Genomic DNA, 20,691 nt, shown 5'->3' with positions numbered 1-20,691 from the left:
CATGTCAAAAGTATTTAAATAAAGCTTGCTTTGAAGAGGTTAAATATTTTAAGCAGAAACAAATGAGTGTTGGGAAAGGAAAAAATACATTATCTGCTTTGGCAGGAAAAGTTTGTTTTTATGCTACCAGAAAGAAAAAAACTATATTCTTGGCCAAGGGGTGGGTGTTGGCTTGTTTGCTTTTTTAGAGCTGGTGGGAACTCTAAAACTTTGAAAAATAAATACTTGTTCAGGTTTAGATGAAAAAGTGAACATTTCAACATTTCCCACAGATCAGGCATTCTGAAAAAAAATTCAGCTTAATTTTTTTTTTACTAAGCAAAATGGTTTGATTTTGACTTAGCTTTTACTAAGGACTGAAACATCTTACTTTCTTGTTAAAAGTGCCTGTTTTAATGAAACAGTTTAGCACTTAACAAGAACATTAGATAAGCACTCACTAAAAATTAGAGAAGCAGCTGTTTAATATCCTTATATTAGCTTGGAATAATTTTTCCAGGCTATTTAATTTTCTTGTTAAAAGCATCAACTGTTTCATAACAATCAACCCTTTTGAACGCAAAAATAAGATTTTACTACTAATTAAAGTAACAGCGGTTTTAATAAAAAGAAAACTAAAATAAGCCAGGCGAACAGCAGAGCCAGCCACAGAAGCTGCTGGAAAGCACCAAGACTCTTTAGGCAGGTGACTGAGGAGATGGGAGCCTTCTTGGGCTGCAAAGAATTTTATAGAAACTGGGTTTGTGCCTTTTGGGTTATTTGTCATTTAAAGAAGGCCTAAATTTACTTTAAGGTAAAGAGCCCTTTAAGCTAGGAAACATGAATTTAAGCCTCCATAAGCTGAAGTATTTTTGCTTGCAAAGGTAGGAGCTGAAGGTACAGTTATGGGAAATATAAACCTAATTCTGTGAATAACTGCATATATGTATAGAAGATATAAACCAATATTATTTTCAAGTGGCACAAACTGAACAGTTAGTTTTCTTAAGGCAACAAGAGCAGCCCGCTACAAGATCACCGGATGGGAGAAGAAGTTCTTCAAATGGTCTCTGCACATAGATGTGCAACTTGCCATCCATGGCAAAATGGGTGGAGTCCATCCTGAAGAAATCAGGTTACAGATTAACTGTAGTTTCCCAATTTTCCATCTTGCTTTCTAGCATGATCATTACCCTATTATGTTGACTCTTCTATGCAGTATTGTCATGGAACAAAACCACCACCACGGCTCCATGCCACTATGTAGGACAGGAAATAAGACAAGCTGCCCTGTGATGAATGTTTTTAGTAGCTCATGAGAGGGGGAAGTGTAAACACTACAGAAAGTCTTACGATTTACATAATCATTTAAGTTATACATAAAAAGGTGATTTACAAGTATATGCAAAATTAAAAAAAAAATAAGGTTAAGGATGAGAGCTGATCTTTCATTTTAAAAACATCCTTTGTTCATTTGTATTTATCAAAACTAAAAAAAAAATCACAAAGCAGCATCGTTATAAAATATGCAAATACCAATATTTAGTTACATTGCCATGATAAATTTAGGTGCAAAGCAAAACACAAAGTGGAATGTTAATCATGCCCATCCACATCTTCCTTCCTCTTCAATTAGATGCTCATAACACACTGTATGAACTGAAAGAAAACAGGCATCCATATTAACCACATGCAGTGGAACAGTAATAATCTCCTCCCCCCGACCACTCTGTTGTTTGAAATGCTCTCCACATATACCCATTGCCATCAACTCCATTTTCCACAAACTGTCTTCAGCCAAACAAGACACAATCAGGGAGCCACGCCCAAGGAGGCTACCAGAGCATCAGAGTCCCCCTCCAAGGGGGGGTGGAGGGGTTAAAAAAGTTTGACAGCATGAGAGCTTCACTGAGGGGAAGCCAAGCCAACCGAAGGAGTGAAACAGAAACCTAACTATACCTGGATCCCAGCCCAGAAAGCACACGATATTCTGAAGATCTAGAACACCTACTGTCTGAGGGAGGAGTGACAAGTATGCACCACCATTTTTTTCCCTCCACAATTGGTTAGGAGGGAAGAGCGGATGGGAAGAGACAACTTTCTCAAAACCTATCCTATCCTTGGAATCTCAGCTAAGATAGGAAATAAGGGTGCCACTTGTAATAGTCTTTAGCAAAATGATTTTTTGGCTCCAGTTCTAAGTACTTTTTCTTTCATTACAATTGTAGCTAGGATGGCGTAAACAAGTGTCTTAGGTGCACTTACATCATCATACTGGAAATTCACAACACCCTGCTGGGATGTATCCCTTCTTCGAAAACTGTCTGCAAAAATATATAAAGAACTGTATATTACTGGAATCAATGGAATCACTCTATTTTATCAAAACATTAAGTATTTAGATGCTATCCTTCGGATTAAAATCAGCCACTATATTACTAAGCAGCATATGCAAAAACACTCTCTCCTGTAGTCTACTTCAAATTTGTAGCTTTTAAGCACTGCTCAGTTGGCACAAGGTTTTCATGTGCCAGTTTGTCCAAAGGCCAGTTTTTCTTTTCAGCAAAGTCCTGGAGACTGGTTTTGTGAGGATTAACAGGTCTCTTGCTAATGCAGAAGAGCTTTGATGCTGCCAAATAATTAACACTCTACACCTTCTACTGTGAACACTGGTTCAGCAGAGTAGCTGTGGCCCACTCATAAGTGCACTATTCGCTACTGGAGGAAGCGTTAGGAGCAGTGTTCTAACAGGGCAGGAGCAAGAAGGAGAAAGAGCTGAAGAGAGCAATGGAGAGGGTTCTGGAGCCAGGGTGACAGCAAGAAGTTAAGGGGGCGACTGACAAGAGAACAAACAGAAAATAGAAGAAATAAGGAAAGAGGTGGGGAAGACAATAGTTGAGCTCAGACAGGAAGCGATTCATACTACTGTTGAAACTCCCAAGATGGTAATTCCTTAGGTTCTTAACCTCAGTCTTTCAAAGCAACAGTTTGGAATTTTTCCATACACTTTTATGGTAATGAATAGTTGGAGAGACTTCTGGCCTGGCTAACAAACAATCTTTATAACCATTGCTATGTTTGTAATGTGGCATAAAAGTTGGTTTCCCTGAAGCGATTAAGCCCTTTCAGAAGAGGACAAGTGGGAGAACTTCAATAATAATATACGGTATCAGCTCTGACTGCTGTAGGAAGAGCCAACTCCTGGGATTAAGAGCTTAAAGTTTTCTGAGACACCTTAGATTAACCTGATTTCATAAAATAAAAAATGTATTACCAGATACTTCTCTATAACATACCAGTGAGAGCTCTGAGTTTTACACAGCAGGCAATGTAATCATCAAATGTAATCTTCCCATGGGTGCTGTATCGTTTTGCGACTGCAGTCACTGCCTGTGGGCTCAACCTAAATCCTAATTAAAAGAGTCAGGAAAAATAGTGAAATGACAGCCAACTTACAGTGATCCAAGGCAATTTTTATGCGAAGATTTGTTGTGTGCCAGTTAATGCAAAACATTATTATGTTGGGAAATCCCACCAAGTCATGATACTAGAAGCAGGAGAAATTTCAACAGCCAGTAATAGGGAAGTTTCACAATTTACCCATAGTTGTCAAGGCTTTCTGCAGCTCTTGAGGATCCACTGTACCACTTCTGTCACTGTCAAAATTTATGAAGTGTTGTCTCCACCCATTCAACACAGCCCAGAGCTCTTTAAATTCATTGAATCCCAATGTACCAGACATATCCCTCTGAATCATGGCTAAGGAAAAACTGTTTAATTTCCAAACAAGTGCTAAATATTCCTCAATGAGGATCTATATTCAGTCATGCAGGATTGAAATTTATTTACTGAAGTTTGGGAAATAAAAGATATCTTAAAAAAATTCATTGTGCTAGTGTTACCTTCCTCTAGAGCAAAAAACTATCCCAGAGCTCAGGTAGACAGAATACTTTTGGCCAAAAGTCAGCAATCAGAAAGCCAAAGGTACTCCTCCATCCATCTGAAAAATAAATACAGCATTTCCTCTCTGGTGCTGTACTGCCTCCTTGCATTTTTCATCATTAAAATGCAGCTGTAGCTTTGTCCAAACATCAGAAAAGCAAGCAATAAAATAAAGGCTTGTGCATATACTAGTATTTGATATCATAAAAATAAGATTTGTTTTGCAGGTCAGGTACCAAGAGTAAAATAAGAAAGTTAAGGTAGTTAGAGCCCTGCAAATCCATGGATATCTGCTTTATATCTGCGAATGTGGTTGTATTGTTTATGATCTTTGCGGATCGCATATGGATCCAAATTTTTGTATCTGCACAGGGCTTTAACAGCAAGATAGGTGATATGGGTGCGGATAGATATAAAAGTTAATAGTTTTTGCATCCGTGCAGACTCTAAAGGTAGTGGACCAGAGAACTATAGGGGAGCTATATTTTGTTAGTGGTGAGCCTACATGTCCTAATGCTTCTTATTTTATTTCTGATAATGTCTTGCAGCAAAGCATTTGGAATAGTGGTTATAGTTCCAATACTGTACAAAAGAAACCAACTCTCCTCTTGTATTTTTCCCTTTTCATTCCTTTGGCATTTTGAGTTAGAAAATGAAGGCTTTTTTTTACGCTTTGTGTTCTCAATTCTGTCAGTCACAAGAGTCTACTATTGGTATGCTAAATATCAAGTGATCTATCGGTGCACTGAGTACCAATCACATCAGTGCAGAGAAACTTTATAAATGAATATAGTAGAACCCCTATTTTATCAATTGGGTACTCAGTTCTTAATATCAAACATCTCAGAATTACATAGGTATAATGCATAAGTTAATCGTTCATAACCAGTGTATACAGTATGCTTTTTTTTTTTTTTTTTGAGCGAACTGCAAACTTGTCAAACATGTGCAGCCACTTGAATGCTGGCTGAAGGACTGAAGTCACATTCTGTGGCAGAAAAAGGACTTGGCCAGCAAAAGAAAGAAAAGGTTAATATAACACGTCTTTCATAAGATCAATGTTCAGAAAATAGGGGTTCTACTGTAGCTAATCCTTCCAATTCCAGTTGTGTGTTAGAGCTGTACTACCTTGGATACTCTTCCATGGAGACTTTCTACTTAAATGACATAACTAGCAACTCATTCTGCCTACAATATAAAGATTAACCAGTGTGTTTTTAAAAAGCACTTTAAGCCATCAGAGCTTTCATGTTAATGCAATTACAGGCAGGCCTGATAGCAGCACATATTAAGGTTGCCAGACACTTTCCATTATAACACACTGTTTTCAGTTACTTATAACTTTACCAATCTTTAACCATTTGGTCTGAAATTTTCCAGAACAAAAGCCTGTAAATTTCCAGTTTACCCTTATAGTTTGAAAGTTTTTCCTAATAGCTAACCTAAATTTCCCTTGCTGCAGATTAATCCCACTACTATTTGTCCTACTTTCAGACATGGAGAACAATTTATTACCATCCTCTTTATAACAGCCCTTCCCTTAACATACTTGATTTTTGATACCAGGTTCCCCCTCCCACCCAGTCTTCTTTTCTCAATGAATGAGACAGGGTTCTGTAGAAAAAAGTATTATGGAATTGAAGACGATATCAAAATGCATAAATACAAGGGGAAGAATTAAGGTTGCCAGTGCAAACTAATTCTTGTATTTCTTAACATAGGAGTGCCTGATTTTGCAACTGTAATGTTCTTTTAGCAGTTTCCTTTTGTAATATTTATGTAGTACACACGACAAAGGATACATCCAGCATAGAAATCATGAGCCTGCACGTCTCTAGGTTGAAAGCTGTTTAAACGAGGGGGGGGAAATAGATTAGTAGCAGTAAATATGAATTACTGATTTCTCAGTTTGGTTTCATACTATGGACATGAAATAAGACATCACTCCCACTGGAAAGCTGCAGTCTTGCAATTAGCAATCTCACTCTGATTCACATAAAGAAAAAACCTTACATTATGAGTTGGGTGGTGCAAGAGGTTATTATTTTAAGCCTGTTTTTGGAATCCAGTCTTAAATTACAAATGAGATAAATTTTAGTCAATCTCAACTCATTTAAGCTTTTGGTTACATCAAAATGGGTAGTCTGATCAGGACAGTAATAACAGTAAACGCTACCAGCCTAGACTGGAGTCAAACTGTTGGGATACAGAATGTTTCACATCTAGACCATTACTGATGCCCTGAGCAATTCAGCTCCACTCAACACACAAATTTAACTTTGTGGACATCATATCTCAGGTACTTGGATCATCAAGTCTACTCATAGCATTCTTTGGTGAACATCAATAGATGCATGCGGGTGTCACTTTCCTAAGTGTGTTAACACTGGTCATTTTAATACGTTACAGATGTTATCGAACTAGAAAAACTTGTTTTCCGAGTGACTTATTACAAAATAAAGGGATAAAAATGGAATTATGAAGGCTCTCTCAAATTAGTTTATTGTAGAAGTTAAAAACCTGAGACACTTGGGTACATAGTTTATTTTTAACTTCCCAAAAGTTTGACACAGAGCTGTTTTTGCAGTCTAATTACCAGCCTCTAATTGCGCTTTAAGTTGTTGTGTTACTGTAAGTACAAGGCTTTAGACACTATGAATGTGTGTCAACTCTGCAAAGTGACTCTTTGAAAAATGGCACATTCTTACAAAACAGATCTGTTCTTGGTGGATTCAGAATTATACCTGCTTGCTTGAGAATCCACACTACTCTTGCCATTAGTCTCACTGCACGTCAGATTAGTTAAGAGAACTTGGTACTTCATTAGGAATTTATGTTCTAAGAGAAATGGGGCTGCACAGGTGTAAAAGAGGGAAGAATTTGGCCCACACAATCTTCATTACTGGTGATGATACAAGCAGCAGGGGAGGGAAAAAAAAACAAACCTTGATTTTCAGATCAAGTTAAGTTTCCAAAGCAGGCAGCAAGAAAAATCTTTATTTATAACTGTACAAGTTAGAGTTGGACTCACAGAAGAAAACATGGAATCGAATCTACTCTGCTACTTTTATAGTACCTTTTCAGAACACAGCTTCACATTAAAATATCTGTGCATTTGTTTTAAAAATTTCAAAAGTCAGTTGCATGAACTTTAAGATTAGAAAGGTCTAAATTTAACCTTTGTACTTTGTCTGTAGTGTCTAAAGAGCATCAACCCAGATTTGTAGTCCGAGTTGTAGCCTTCACTCCAGATTTCTTTACTGCTCAGGATAAAAATTCAAAATATAATTTTTGGATATTCTACAGAAGTTTCCTCATTGTAACCACCTACTCAGGGTTGTGAACCCTCCAGGACTGTCCTGGAGTCTCCAGGAATTAAAGATCAATCTTAATTAAAGATTATGTCATACAATGAAACCTCCAGGAACACATCCAACAAAATTGGCAGCCTTACACCTACTAACTATGCTTAAGTAAACACATGGGGCTCAACTCAACTGAAGGTATGTCAGCTTCTGCTGTATAAACCCTCTATTATCTTTGTATGAAGACTATCATGCAGACAAGATCAATATTTAAAAAGGTTACATCCCAGGTCATCAAATTCCTCTGTTTGATGTAGTAATCAATAAAACCTGTACTGCTCAAACGGCTGATGACAGGATTAGGTGTAAAACTCCTTCACTGGAGGTTTTATAGAGATGACTATCTAGTCAAATAGATGTTGCAACTGAGTTGCAGAAAGACCACTTCTGAAACATGAACTCTTTTACACATTACCATTTAGAATTCAAAATTCTAAGCATTAATATTTGGAGAGTGGCTGTTCTGAGTTAAAACTTACCCAACATCTGAAACAGACAGATATCTCCTAGACAGCCAAATACTGTAGAGTGAAAAATCAACAAGATACTTAAACCCCTGAATTCTGTGACAGACTAATTAGAGAAACTATATCAAAAAGTCCTTGAATCGATCCTCTGGAAATCTGGTACTAAATACACTCCAGGAGCCATGGGCCTAGGGATGAAAAGAGAACTCATACCTTCTCAATAGAAGGGCCTGCTCCAAGGGGACCTTTTATGCTGGTTTCTAATGGACTCTGTGGAAGGCTCTCTCGTTTATTGAATCTGGGTGTCCACAACACCCGGTCCAACATAAATCTTAATTGTGCATTGGAATATCATATTCACAAAATTATTAGGGCAGTCAAGCAATTACTCGCACTGTTAAACAATAGAATACCATTTATTTAAATAATTTTTGGATGTTTTCTACATTTTCAAATATATTGATTTCAATTACAACAAAGAATTGAAAGTGTACAATGCTCATTTTATATTTTTGATTATTTGCACTGTAAAAAAATAGTATTTTGCAGTTCACCTGATATAAGTACTGTAGTGCAATCTCTTTATCATGAAAGCTGAACTCACGTAGAATATGTACAAAATAAACTGCATTCAAAAATAAAACAATTAAAATTTTAGAGCCTGCAAGTCCACTCAGTCCTACTTCTTGTTCAGCCAATCGCTCAGACAAACCAACTTGTTTACACTTGCAGGAGATAATGCTGCCCGTTCTTGTTTTCAATGTCTCCTGAAAGTGAGAACAGGCATTCTCATGGCAGCGTCATAGCCGGTGTCTCAAGATATTTACGTGCCAGATATGCTAAAGATTCATAAGTCCCTTCATACTTCAACCACCATTCCAAGGGACATGCATCCATGCTGATGACGGGTTCTACTCAATAACAATCCAAAGCAGCGTGGACCGATGCATGTTCATTTTCATATCTGAGTCAGATGCCACCAGCAGAAGATTGATTTTTCTTTTTTGGTGGTTCAGTTTCTGTAGTTTCTGCATCAAAGTGTTGCTCTTTTAAGGCTCCTGAAAGCATGCTCCATCCCGATCAGATTTGGGAAGGCACCTGAGAATCTTAAATCTTGGGTCAAGTGCTGTAGCTATCTTTAGAAATCTCACATTGGTACCTTCTTTGCATTTTGTCAAATCTGCAGTGAAAGTGTTCTTAAAATGAACCACATGTGCTGGGTCATCTGAGACTGCTATAACATGAAATATATGGCAGAATGCGGGTAAAACAGAGCAGGGGACATTGAAATCCTTGAGGGAGAATTCTGTCACAAATTTAAACAACACATTTTGTTAACAAGAGTCATCAGCATGGAAGCAGATCCTCTGGAATGGTGGCCGAAGCACAAAGGGGCAAATGAACGTTTAGCATATCTGGCACATAAATACATTGCAATGTCAGCTACAAAAGTATGAGCGTTGCCAGCAGACTGAGGGAAGTGATTATTCCCCTCTATTCAAAACTGGTGAGGCCACATCTGGAGTACGGCATCCAGTTTTGGGCCCCCCACTACAGAAAGGATGTGGACAAATTGGAGAGAGTCCATCAGAGGGCAATGAAAACCATTAGGGGACTGGGGAACATGACTTATGAGGAGAGGCTGAGGAAATTGGTCTTATTTAGTCTGCAGAAGGGAAGAGTGAGGGGGGATTTGATAGCAGCCTTCAACTACCTGAAGGGGGGGTTCCAAAGAGGATGGAGCCAGGCTGTTCTCAGTGGTGGCAGATGACAGAACAAGAGCAATCGTCTCAAGTTGTAGTGGGGGAGGTCTAGGTTGGATATTATGAAAAACTATTTCATTAGGAGGGTGGTAAAGCACTGGAATGGGTTATCTAGGGAGGTGGTGGAATCTCCATCCTTAGAGGTTTTAAAGGGCTGTCTTGACAAAGTCCTGGCTGGGAGGAGTTAGTTGGGGATAGTCCTGCTTTGAACAGGGGTTGGAGTAGATGACCTCCTGAAGTCTCTTCCAACCTTAATCTTCTATGATTCTAAGAAGAGGGCAGCATTATCTCCTGTAAATGTAAACAAACTTGTTTGTCTTAGTGATTGGCTGATCAAGAAGGAGGACTGAGTGAACTTGTAGGCTCTGAAGTTTTACATTGTTTTGTTTTTGTACACTTATTTCAATTACAACACAATACAATATATATGAAAATGTAGAAAAACATCCAAAATATTAGTAAATTTCAATTGGTATTCTATTGTTTAATAGTGCAATTAAAACGGATTTTTTTGAGTTAATTGTGTGAGTTAACTGCAATTAATTGATAGACCTAAAAATCATCTCATAGTAATGTACCTGCTAGCCTAATGGATAACACAAACTAAATTTGCTGAAACATTAGCAGTTCCAGGTGAGCCAATAGGAAGTGAGAAGGCAAAACTAAAATCCTTCTGTAAAGAAGTGTTATCGGGGCCAACTACTCCCTATGACTAAGTTCTTGCAGCATAGTGCAAGAGGCTCCAGAGTGGAATGTATGGAAGCAGTTAGACTACTTTCAAAGACAAATGTAAATGCTTCTTACCATGTGAACTTAACTATGCAGACAGTACAACTAATGATTGTCTAATATGAATCAAATATACTTTTATTTAAATTGTCAACTTACGTTTATACCCTCCTGCTATGCCCGACTGGGTCAGACATCTCTGCAGCTCATCAGCATCTATTTGTCCATCCTTTTGAAAACAGAGAAGTAGGCTTGGAAAAGTTAGCTTTTCACTAGTAAATGTCGATAAACGTTCATATCAAGATCCATGTTCACTGATAAACCTACACATGGAACCATATACAAAAGACTGGTTCTACCTAGCATACTAATTTCAATTTAAATTCACTCCAAATTATTTTATTCATAGTTTAAGACCAGAATGGACCACTAGATCATCTAGTCTGACTTCCTGAATATCACAGGTTATTTAAATATCACCCAAATACTTCTGTTGCACCCAATGATCTCAGTTAAACTAGAGTACTTTAATCCTCAGAAAACTGAACTGTTGCATGCCATAAGCAGAGAACAGGAAATACTGATGTGCCATCCAATGCCCCTGTGACAGTAGGGAATTCACTGGGTGAAATAAGTCCAGATGATCCTACCAGGAGATCCATGCCCCATGCTGTGGAGGCGTAAAAAACAGCAAGGTCCTAGCTGATCTGAGTGGAGGGAAAATTCCTTCCCCACCCCAAATCCAGCAATCAGTTTGACCCTGAACACATGAGCAAGACATCAGCAAGGCACAGAGAATTCGCTGTACCAACTCAGAGCACCACTCCACCTCAACTGGTATCCCATCATCTCTAGTTATGTACAATCTGATGTTTCAGAGGAAGGAGAAAAACATTCCGAAGATTACAAAATGTGAGGGTGGGTCGGGGGGGGAAGAGAGAAACAACCCTCCTTCCTGACTCCCGAGATAAGATTAGTTACCATAATATAGAACTAAAAGTGCTATGAGCTTGTTGAGGACAACACAGACAATCCTGGTTTAAAGATTTGCATTCTAGATTCTATAATGGGACTCTACAAAACAAAGTAAACTATATCAGAGAATATATATCCCCACTTCCCGAGATAGATATTAGATCAACTTTTTTTGAACCGTCAGTTTGGAACAGTAAATTGTTAATAGAGCAAATTAAAGCAGAAAGTAAAGTATTTTAAAGGAATAAAACAGAAAAAATACCTATTTGCTCAATTAGGAATACGATTTCCTTCCAAAGCATCCCTCTCAAGGCCAGTTAGAGATTATGAACAACTGCCAAGTCAGGTAAAGCAATGAGCTGTCAAAAGTGGAGTTGGAATTGCATGTCACATTCCTCACACCCACGATTAAAGTTCATAAAAATTTCTAAAGTGCAATTTAACCTCATTCTAATATGAAATGTTTTTTAGATGCAAATAGACTTGACTGATTCCAGAAGCATTAAGTACTAAAACAGGGAGTTGTTTTATATTTGAAGCCTATCTAATTTTCCCCAGCATTTTCCTGAGAGTTTTGTATATCTGGTACATATCTAATTTAAGCCTTAAAGAACGATAAAAACTGCTGACTACAGATGATACCCAGATAAAATCATCAGAGAAAGGATACAGTCTTCAAATTTATAACTATTGTACTTCCAAGAGAGACTAGTGGGGGGAAAACATGCTTATCTATCAACTCCAGATACACTCCTCTGAATATGTCCTGTAAATAAGTGGTCTTTATTCTAGCTGACATTTAATTTTACAAGGCCTGACAAAAGGCAATTGTACCTTTTGACCAATACAATACACTGTTCCCCAACTTTTAGTATCTTTGGTCTTCAGGCCAGCTTCATAAACAGTGCATTATATGCACTACAGGTATGGTAGAAACACAGGAAAACTCCAGTATAAGAAATTCAATTACATTAAATCAGAAGTGGTCAATCACGTTCTAAAATTCTTTAAATTAAGAAGCAAAACAAGAAGCCAGTATCTTGACAACTTGAAAATGTCAAGGAGAACTGAAAGAATGGAAATTGGAAACAGAGCTATAAGGCAAGTTCTAGGTAAAAAAACCCTTAACAGTCCAACTTTACATTAGACAGGGCTTTACAGACAAGCAGTAATAAAGTGAATAGTTCTCAGAGACAAATTCAATTCACTGAATAGAGATTCTGAAAAAAAGGTTAGTGTGGTTTCAGTTTTTATTTTAAATATCTAAGATATTAACATTCATATGTTTTTTTCTTTTAAGATAATTTCCAGTATAAGTTTTTATATAAAACTCAGATTGATATTGCAGATGTACAAATTCATCCTGCGATAAATATATTGTGAGTGACAACAGGCTGCAAATGAAAAAGGAGTCAAGCCAGTTTGGAGGTTCTATAATAATTTGACTTGAAAAGTTAGGTGGGTTTGGCCTGTTACGTATTTTCATGGATGGACACGTGATAGTCCTGTTCATTTTATCCATTCAGTCACTCTTTGCTTACAGGTTTATTCATCTCAAGGACTACTACAGGTAGATAACAGATTCTTCTTTAGCTCAGTAAGAAACATTTCTAAAGGTCTCTACTTTATTTCAGTGAAGAACCAGATTCGTCACGAATAAGGAGACTCCTTAGATATGTACTCATTTGACTACCTTCATGTGGTTTGTTCTAATATTCTCATTTGTTGTCTTTGCTGCCAGAATGCATTCATTCAGTAACCGTGTATTTTTGAAACTATTACACTTTAAGAAGTTAAATTATTGAAAGAGAATAGTGAAAAGGGGGCAGAGACCAAGAGTACTCTGGGATCCTTAATTCTGAATGTCTTGTCTTCCACAATTACACCCTTGAAACAGCATTAATGGGTTTTTGCAAATAAACCAACAGTTGGACAGACAACTTGTTTACTGGACAATACATAGGATTTATTAGACAAAAATGACTAGAAAGATGTAAAGTCTATTTTATCACAGCAATAAAACCTCTAGCTCTAGGGAGCTTACTTGATTAAAATAAGATTTTAACATTGATTAGAAATTGTTACTTACAGGAATATATAGATGTTTAAAGACATTATGTAGAAAATACAAAATTATAGTATACCAAATCCTTTAGAGTAATAAATAGGCAGTCAAAACCCGGCATAGAAAAAATAAACAAATATCTGAAGAAAAAATGCACCCTTCTCCTATACTATGTTCACTCTGTCCAGCAAGCTACTCCAGGTAGTTCATGCCACCAGGTTCTGGTACTCCCATGTTCCCACACCTAGTGAAGCCATCCCCTTACATAATGGCCTAACTCTTACTAACCTCTCCTGGCTCTTATTGAGGCCATCCATGCAGCTGACATTTCTGGTTGGATTCTTACACTACAAGTGATGGGCCCTCCCCACCCATGTGCATAGTTTTAAAGTGAGCCAGCATAAACTCAAACAGTATTTAATCTAATTTGACTTGATTCCCAGCTTGTCCTCACACACAGTTTCCAGTATTCAGAGTTTCAATATGCTAGGAAGTTCTGCTATACATGCATCTCTGTGGCAAACACTGATGTCCAATATTTAAGTTGTAATATAATAAGAATATTTTTGTCTTATGTCAACTTCAACCAAATTGTTTTGGGGGGAAAACATACCTGCCCAGCTACCGCAGCAAAATAACCATACAAAGGATCTTGAGTCTGCCCATGGAACACTGGTCCTCCTGGAGCAGCTCCATACTTTAAAACAAGAAATAAATGATTAAGATAAAATTAATGCTTTTAGTTGACAACAATATTTGCAATCTTACATTTCAACATCAATTCATTTTTATATACACCCTGTCAAAACATATAACTGCTTTAAAAGAGCACACAACTTTGGTGTACATTCTTGCTACAATGTAAAGCAGGCCTACATAAAATCTTACACTTGAGTCAGTCCAGTGATCTAATAGTAGCACAGAGTGCCTAAATTATTTGTATATGGCATCTCCATTCCTGGAGGTTTGCGACCATACGATCCTCTGCTAATCTAGTTCTTTTGATCCACACAGGATACTACACTGTCCATCAAAGATCTTCTTTTTCTGTGTTGTTCTCCTGCCATCAACTTTCCCTTGAAGTGCCTGCAAACTCACATCATCCACTGCAAACTCAGTCTGTCTTCTCACTAGCATTTGCTCAGTTCTCTAGTATGTTTTCACTGGTTACATAGTCTATCCATATTTTCCAGAATTCTTCTATAACACCATAATTCAAAGGGCTGTCGTTTCTTTGTTTGAATGTCCATGTTTTACAGCTGTAATGTAATACAGACCAAATGTTGGTTTTTAAGAGTCGGAGTTTAGTCTTCAGATTTATATCCCTTTTCCTCAGATATATATTCTTCCAGAATGTCTCTTTCCTCTTGTTATTCTGGTGCTGATTTCAGTATCAGATCTTCCATCTTCTGAATGTGCTTCCTAAAAGTAGCAATAACTTCTCACTTGCTGTATGACTGTTATTCACTAGAATCTTCCATGTTTTCACAGGATCCTTGCATACCACTATAAAGTTTTTGTCTTGTCCACATTCAACTCTAAACCATATGTAATCTCCACTAACTTCATCAGACCTCCTTCAGAATCAGCCACCAGCACTGTCAGTTGCATAGCAAATATGCCTAAATTAGGGAGTCAAATTTATACTCTAGTGCAGGGGTGGGTAAACCTTTTGGCCTGAGGGCCACATCTGGGAATAGAAATTGTATGGTGGGCCATGAATGCTCACAAAATTGGGCTTGCGGTGCAGGAGGGAGTGACGGCTCTGGTTGGGGGTGCAGGCTCCGGGTTGGGGCCAGAAATGAGGAGTTCAGGATGCGGAAAGGGGCTCCAGGCTGGGGGAATGGAATGCAGGCGAAGGGGGGCTGCGGGCTCCGGCGCTGGGGATGAGGAGTTTGGGGTACAGGTGGGTGCTCCAGGCTGGGACCGAGGGGTTCGGAGGGCAGGATGGGAATCAGGAATGGGGCAGGGGATTGGGATGCAGGAAGGTGTACAGGCTCTGGGGTGGGGCTGGGGGTGAGGGGTTCGGGGTATAGGAGGGTGCTCCGGGCTGGGATCGAGGGGTTTGGAGGGTAGGAGAAGGATCAGGGCTGGGGCAAGGGGTTGGGGTGTGGTGAGAGGCTCAAGGGTCCAGACTCTGAGCGGTGCTTACCTCAAGTGGCTCCCAGAAGCAGCAGCAGCATGTCCTTTCCCCGGCTCCTCCGCGGAGGCATGGCCAAGCGGCTCTACACGCTGCCCCGTCATCAGGCACTACCCCTTCAACTCCCATTTGAGTGCCGGAGGGGGCCACTGGAGCGCACAGGAGCCAGAGGGGGGCCATGTCACAGCTTCCAGGAGCCACGTGGAGTGGCCCCCCGATCCTGCTCCCCGACTGGAGCATGGGGGGGCGGGGACATGCCGCAGCTTCTGGGAGCCACATGGAGCGCCCACCCCCGACCCTGTTCCCCAGATGGAGCACCGGAGGGGGGGGCCATGCTGTGGCTTCCGGGAGCCACGTGGTGCGGCCCCCAACCCTGCTCCCCAGCAGGAGCTCGCGGGCTGTCTTAAAATGGCCTAAGGGCTGTAGTTTGTCCACCCTTGCTCTAGTGCTTTGAGGTTGAAAGAGTGCACCCTGCTTGACTGAGATGAAACCACAAATTATTAGTATTAATTTGCTTTATAGCAGAAGTGGGCAAGCTACAGCACACGGGCTGGATCCAGGCCATCTAACATTTCCATCTGGCCCACCAGGCTCTTTGGCTGCCCCCTCGTGATCCCCGGGCCCCTAAAAGTCATGCAGCGCAGCAGGGAACTTAGGCAGGTACGCAGCCTGCCATTGCCCCTACGCTGCTCCTGGAAGTGACCGGCCGCTGCTGGCATGTCTCTGCGCACCCCTGGCAGGGGCAGGAGGCAGCACCACATGCTGCCCCAGCATCATCCTCACAGTTCCCATTGGCCAGACACCGGCCAATGGGAAATGCCAGGGAGGAGCCTGCAGAAACAAGCAGTGCATGGAGACCCGCTCCCCCCTTTTCTCTAATGGGCATGCAGAGACATGCCAGCAGCAGCCGCTTCCAGGAGCGGCATGGGGCCACAGCATGCAGGCAACCTGTCTGAGCCCTACTACGCCGCTGGCCAGAAGCCACCTGTGGTACACGCCTCCCGGCCAGAACCTGCACCTCGCACCCCACCCCAAGTCAGAATCCCCTCCTGCACCCAAACTCCCTCCCAGACCTCACACCTCTTCCTGCACCGAAACTCCCTCCCAGAGCCCACCCCCCGCACCCCCTCCTGCACCCCAATCCCCTGCCGCAGCCCGGAGCTCCTTCCTGCACCCTAACTCCCTCCCAGACTCCGACCCCCTCCATTAATATAGTAGAAATATGCAGCCCGTGACGACTTACAAAAATTCGTGGAGTGGCCCCCCCGCGAAAATTATTGCCAACCCCTGCTTAAGAGCAACATATAAAATCCACTACTAAAAATGTGGGTCCCAGTATACTAGGCACTGTACAAATACATAGACAATCCTTGCACGGAAGAGCTTACAATGACAAAGACAAAGTTGTAAAAAAAGTATTGCCCTTTTCCAGATGGGAAACTGAAGCACAAAGTAGTGAAATGGTTTGCTAAAAATCATGTAGAAAGACTATTAGAGCCAGAAATTGAACCCAGCTCACCTAAGGCCAAGTCTACCCTTAAGTTTCATTGGGGTAGCAATACCAGTATAGTTATACTGGCACCACCTTTCTAGTGTAGATACAGCTTACCGCAGCAATACAAATGCTTCTGCTGGTGTAGTTTATACAGGCTTGGTGAGCAAAGTAAGCTATACCGGCTAAAGCAGTTTTATGCCAGTAAACTATGTCTATACTAGAGCTTTTGCTGGTACAGAAATGTCACCCCGCCATGCTCCCTAACCAACAATGCTGTACTGACAAAATTTCTGGTATAGGCCTGGGCCTATGCTCCCGTCTGTTAAAGCACAAGCCCATTCTTCCTTTCAAAGAAGCTGAGTGTTATTTGTACCCACAAAAGCAATATTCATGTTTTAACCAGAGCTTTGATTCTAACTAAATTAGTTTTATTTAACAAAGGATAAGTTTAGTATGCTATTACCTCTATTGAGGGTGATGGAAGAATATATCTTGAACTGGATTTGCTGGGAAAGGGAGGGGATTCTAATCAAGTAGGCTGCTTTTCTGAGGTATTAGGCATCTACCACTGTCACTGAGTTCATTGGATTTGTGTTGGAAATGGCCCAACTTGATCATCATACACATTGTAAGGAGAGTGATCACTTTAGATAAGCTATTACCAGCAGGAAAATGGGGTGGGGGAGGTATTTTTTCATGCTTTGTGTGTATAAAAAGATCTTCTACACTTTCCACAGTATGCATCCGATGAAGTGAGCTGTAGCTCACGAAAGCTTATGCTCAAATAAATTGGTTAGTCTCTAAGGTGCCACAAGTACTCCCTTTCTTTTTGCGAATACAGACTAACACGGCTGTTACTCTGAAAACTGATTTCAATGGCTTCCATTAACACCAGCACACTGAAAAAATCTTCACCATTTCTACAGTTCTATCAGTTGCCTGAGCCAGCAGCTTTTGTTATTCTAAGAGGAAAGGAAGAGACTATGTGCTGTGATAGGAGCCAGCTTCTGGTCCGCCAGAGGCGGCAGCAAAAATCCCGTTCTAGCCCTAACTATAACAGGAAAACAAAACCATTACCCACCTCAGGCTTGCTACAGAAATTTAATATTCTGACTCAGTCTTCTCCCAAGCCCCGCAAGCTTGTAAAATGCATGTACTCCAACCAGTTTACTTTTGATCTAAGAACTGTTTACATGATTACACTAACCAGACAAATGCTTTCAACAGGCCTAGGAACCAGTTCAGCCTGAACCATCTTACATCTAGGGAGGGGACACACAAGAGATCAAGCTCGGTGGCTCTTCAAAATCTCATACAATCCACCGCTTTTGCTAGGGACTGTGGGCTAGGTACTGGGCACTGCAACGGAAAGCGTCTAGATCAGTGCTGCGGGGAGACGGGGGGGTGGGGAAAAGATCTTAAACTAGCTGGGCGTCTAGTGCCGATGGCGTGGAGGCCGCATAGCCACAGGGCTTGCGAACAGGATCCATACGCCAGCGGAAGAGCGGGGGGCGGCTCCCGAGAAGGCAGGGCACGGCCGTGCTGTTGCTGGGGCGGTGGGCGGTGGACGTTGCACGGAGACTTGAGCTTTAGCACTGGCACGTGCCCCGACAGCTCCGTGGCCGGGCGCACAGACTCTGCCGGACAGAGAAGCCGAGCTCCCTGCTACAGACATGGCGCAGGCCTGCAAAGCGTGTCCGACCCCCACCCACCGGCAAGGCACCTGCAGCCCGGACACGGCCCCCGAGGCCGGGGAAGAAGCCTCCTCCCCCGCACAAGGCTGGGTGTGTGTGTGTAGGGGGGTGTCTCCTCTCGCCCCCCATACCCCCCCGGGGGGGCTCCTCTCGCCCCGCAGCACGGACAGCCAAGCGGGGCGGGCCTGGCTTTGCGCCCGGCGGGAGGCTCGTCCCAGCCCCTCAACGCCCTGCAGGGCCCCGGCCCCGGCCCCGGCCCGCGCCTACCCCGCCCTGGTAGTAGCCGCCTCCAGCGCCGGGATGCCCAGGATACGCCATGTCTACCGCGCTACAGTCCGCTGTTCCCCGTCCCTACCAGCTGCCCCACAGGGCGTGGGGAGGGGCGACCGGCTCACACCATCCTCCGGGTGGACCCGGAACAGGGCGCACGACTTGCAGCACCGCTTCTCCCTTCCGTCCCGCGGGGCGTGATCGACTGCGAATCGCTGAGACGCGGCGCGGTTTGTTGCTCTGTTAGACCCCCCCATTTTAGGAAATTATCCCCTTTGGCTCGCTTAGAAGGGAGAAAACACCCCTCCGCTGTAATGGTACCGGCCAACAGCCTGAGAGGACGGTTTTTTTTTTTTTTAAACAAAAACTTTATTCACACGCAGGCGCAGCTCGGGGAACACTGGGCGCGCTCTCTGTGCGGGGGGAGGGGGGGCTGTGGGATAGCGCGGCGCAATGCGCAGCCTGCAGTCTGACGTGCGACCTGCTTGAAAAAGCTACTTCATTGCTCATTCTTTACCAGAAGGGCGGGGGAGTGCGCGGTAATGGGCTGCTGCTCCTTGACTATGGCAGTGTTGCCAACGCTTGTGATTTTATCCAGATTCTCATAATACTTCGTGTTTTTTCTTAAAGTTCCAGCTCCTAGAGTCACGTGAGAATCTCTGAGACCATGTTTTTAAAGGACTTTTCTAGCCTGGTTGCAAGAGAGAGGCTTGAAAATACGACTGACGTACCTGTGGGCTCAAAACCCGGAAGGAAAAGAAAGAGATGCTGCTAAATGTATTATGTTTTTAAAATCTCATATTTGAAAATGTTTGTGAACAGAGTTTGCATATTACTGACTATTAGTAATCACAAGCATTCAAAAACTGTGAGCCAGACTCCCAAAATCATGAGATTAGCTTAAGTGGCATAAACCTTTGAAAACAATATACTTTAGATTTTTTGTTTGTTTCTGACCCTTTAGGTTTGAGAACTTTGAGCTGTCTCTGAAATCATCAAGGCCAGAGACTTTTTTTTTTAATCAAATCTGAGATTCTCACTTAGGACAACAGGAGCTGGAATTGAAAGAAAAATTCCAAATATTGTGAGAACTGACAACAGACTATTGTGAAGAAGAAGTTCTGACTATCAGCCTTTCATGGTCTGTGTTTAATCAAACATATTAATCATGCGTAATAATATTGAGAATAATAATGAAAATACACCTGAAAAACAGTGAATATAAAAGTGCAAATAATCCCCCTGTTCATAATCAATACCCAAGAAAACAAAAAATCTAATATAGAAATAAGTTCATCTTGCTCTACGCGGGTTCCAGACTTTTGGGACAATATGTACTCATTTAAACAGACCAAATTATTACCCTATCCAATGCAGTCACACGTGGCCACAGCTGGGTTGGCCATGCATGTTATAACCTGTTGCTATCAGGCTGGGAGTGGGAACAGATCAAGTAATATGATGAGTTAGAATTACCGTTTAAGCAGTAGTAGCGCTCACAGTGTGCTGGCAGGCAGTTTCCAAACACATAGGACGACAGTCCCTGCACTAAGCAGTGTACAGTTTTTAAAAGAATGTATATAGTTGAATGGGAGCTGCTGGCAATACAAAGAGGCTCCTCATTTAAAATGGCAGCCGACAGTACCAGTTGCAAAAGTCAGATACTTATCATGTCCCCATATCTACTAAAGTTTGATTCTTTCCTACAGTGTTCTCCAGTAATTCATTCAGACTAATATTACAGGACTAGAAGCGGTAATAATGGTATTCCAGACATCAGAGACTTTAAATGAGGAAGCTAGAAGTG

The 20,691-nt window shown here is 41.5% G+C and overlaps 1 protein-coding gene across 4 annotated transcripts; it reads right to left on the bottom strand.

Annotated features, from left to right (window-relative positions):
* Positions 1–582: 582 nt before the first annotated feature.
* Positions 583–19,020, bottom strand: SRI (sorcin). Of its 4 annotated transcripts, XM_048838076.2 has the most exons (9): positions 18,882–19,020; positions 13,899–13,982; positions 10,405–10,474; positions 7,766–7,807; positions 5,724–5,767; positions 3,580–3,727; positions 3,276–3,389; positions 2,245–2,303; positions 583–1,638 (listed from the first exon to the last, which is right to left on the bottom strand). In XM_048838076.2, the coding sequence occupies exons 1-9, from the start codon at positions 18,930–18,932 to the stop codon at positions 1,612–1,614; spliced, it is 639 nt and encodes a 212-aa protein (XP_048694033.1). In that variant the 5' UTR covers positions 18,933–19,020; the 3' UTR covers positions 583–1,611. The 4 variants fall into 4 exon arrangements, with proteins under 4 accessions (XP_048694033.1, XP_048694035.1, XP_048694036.1 ...); XM_048838078.2 differs by lacking the exon at positions 7,766–7,807; XM_048838079.2 differs by lacking the exon at positions 13,899–13,982 and having other exon boundaries at positions 18,882–18,973.
* Positions 19,021–20,691: the final 1,671 nt, after the last annotated feature.

The sequence above is a fragment of the Caretta caretta genome, chromosome 2 (assembly GCF_965140235.1).
Source record: "Caretta caretta isolate rCarCar2 chromosome 2, rCarCar1.hap1, whole genome shotgun sequence".
In the NCBI taxonomy this organism is placed as follows: Eukaryota; Metazoa; Chordata; order Testudines; family Cheloniidae; genus Caretta; species Caretta caretta.
Note: the sequence above shows the minus strand (reverse complement) of the source record. Positions and strands in the feature narration are given on the sequence as shown.

Coding starts and splice junctions, on each gene's coding strand:
- SRI (XM_048838076.2), bottom strand. CDS start 18,932: ATGGCGTATCCTGGGCATCCCGGCGCTGGAGGCGGCTACTACCAGGGC. Junction 3,728..5,723: donor TCATGATTTCTATGCTGGAT/GTATCCTTTGTC, acceptor GCCATGATTCAG/AGGGATATGTCTGGTACATT. Junction 1,639..2,244: donor TGAATTTCCAGTATGATGAT/GTAAGTGCACCT, acceptor GTTTTCTTTCAG/TTCATACAGTGTGTTATGAG.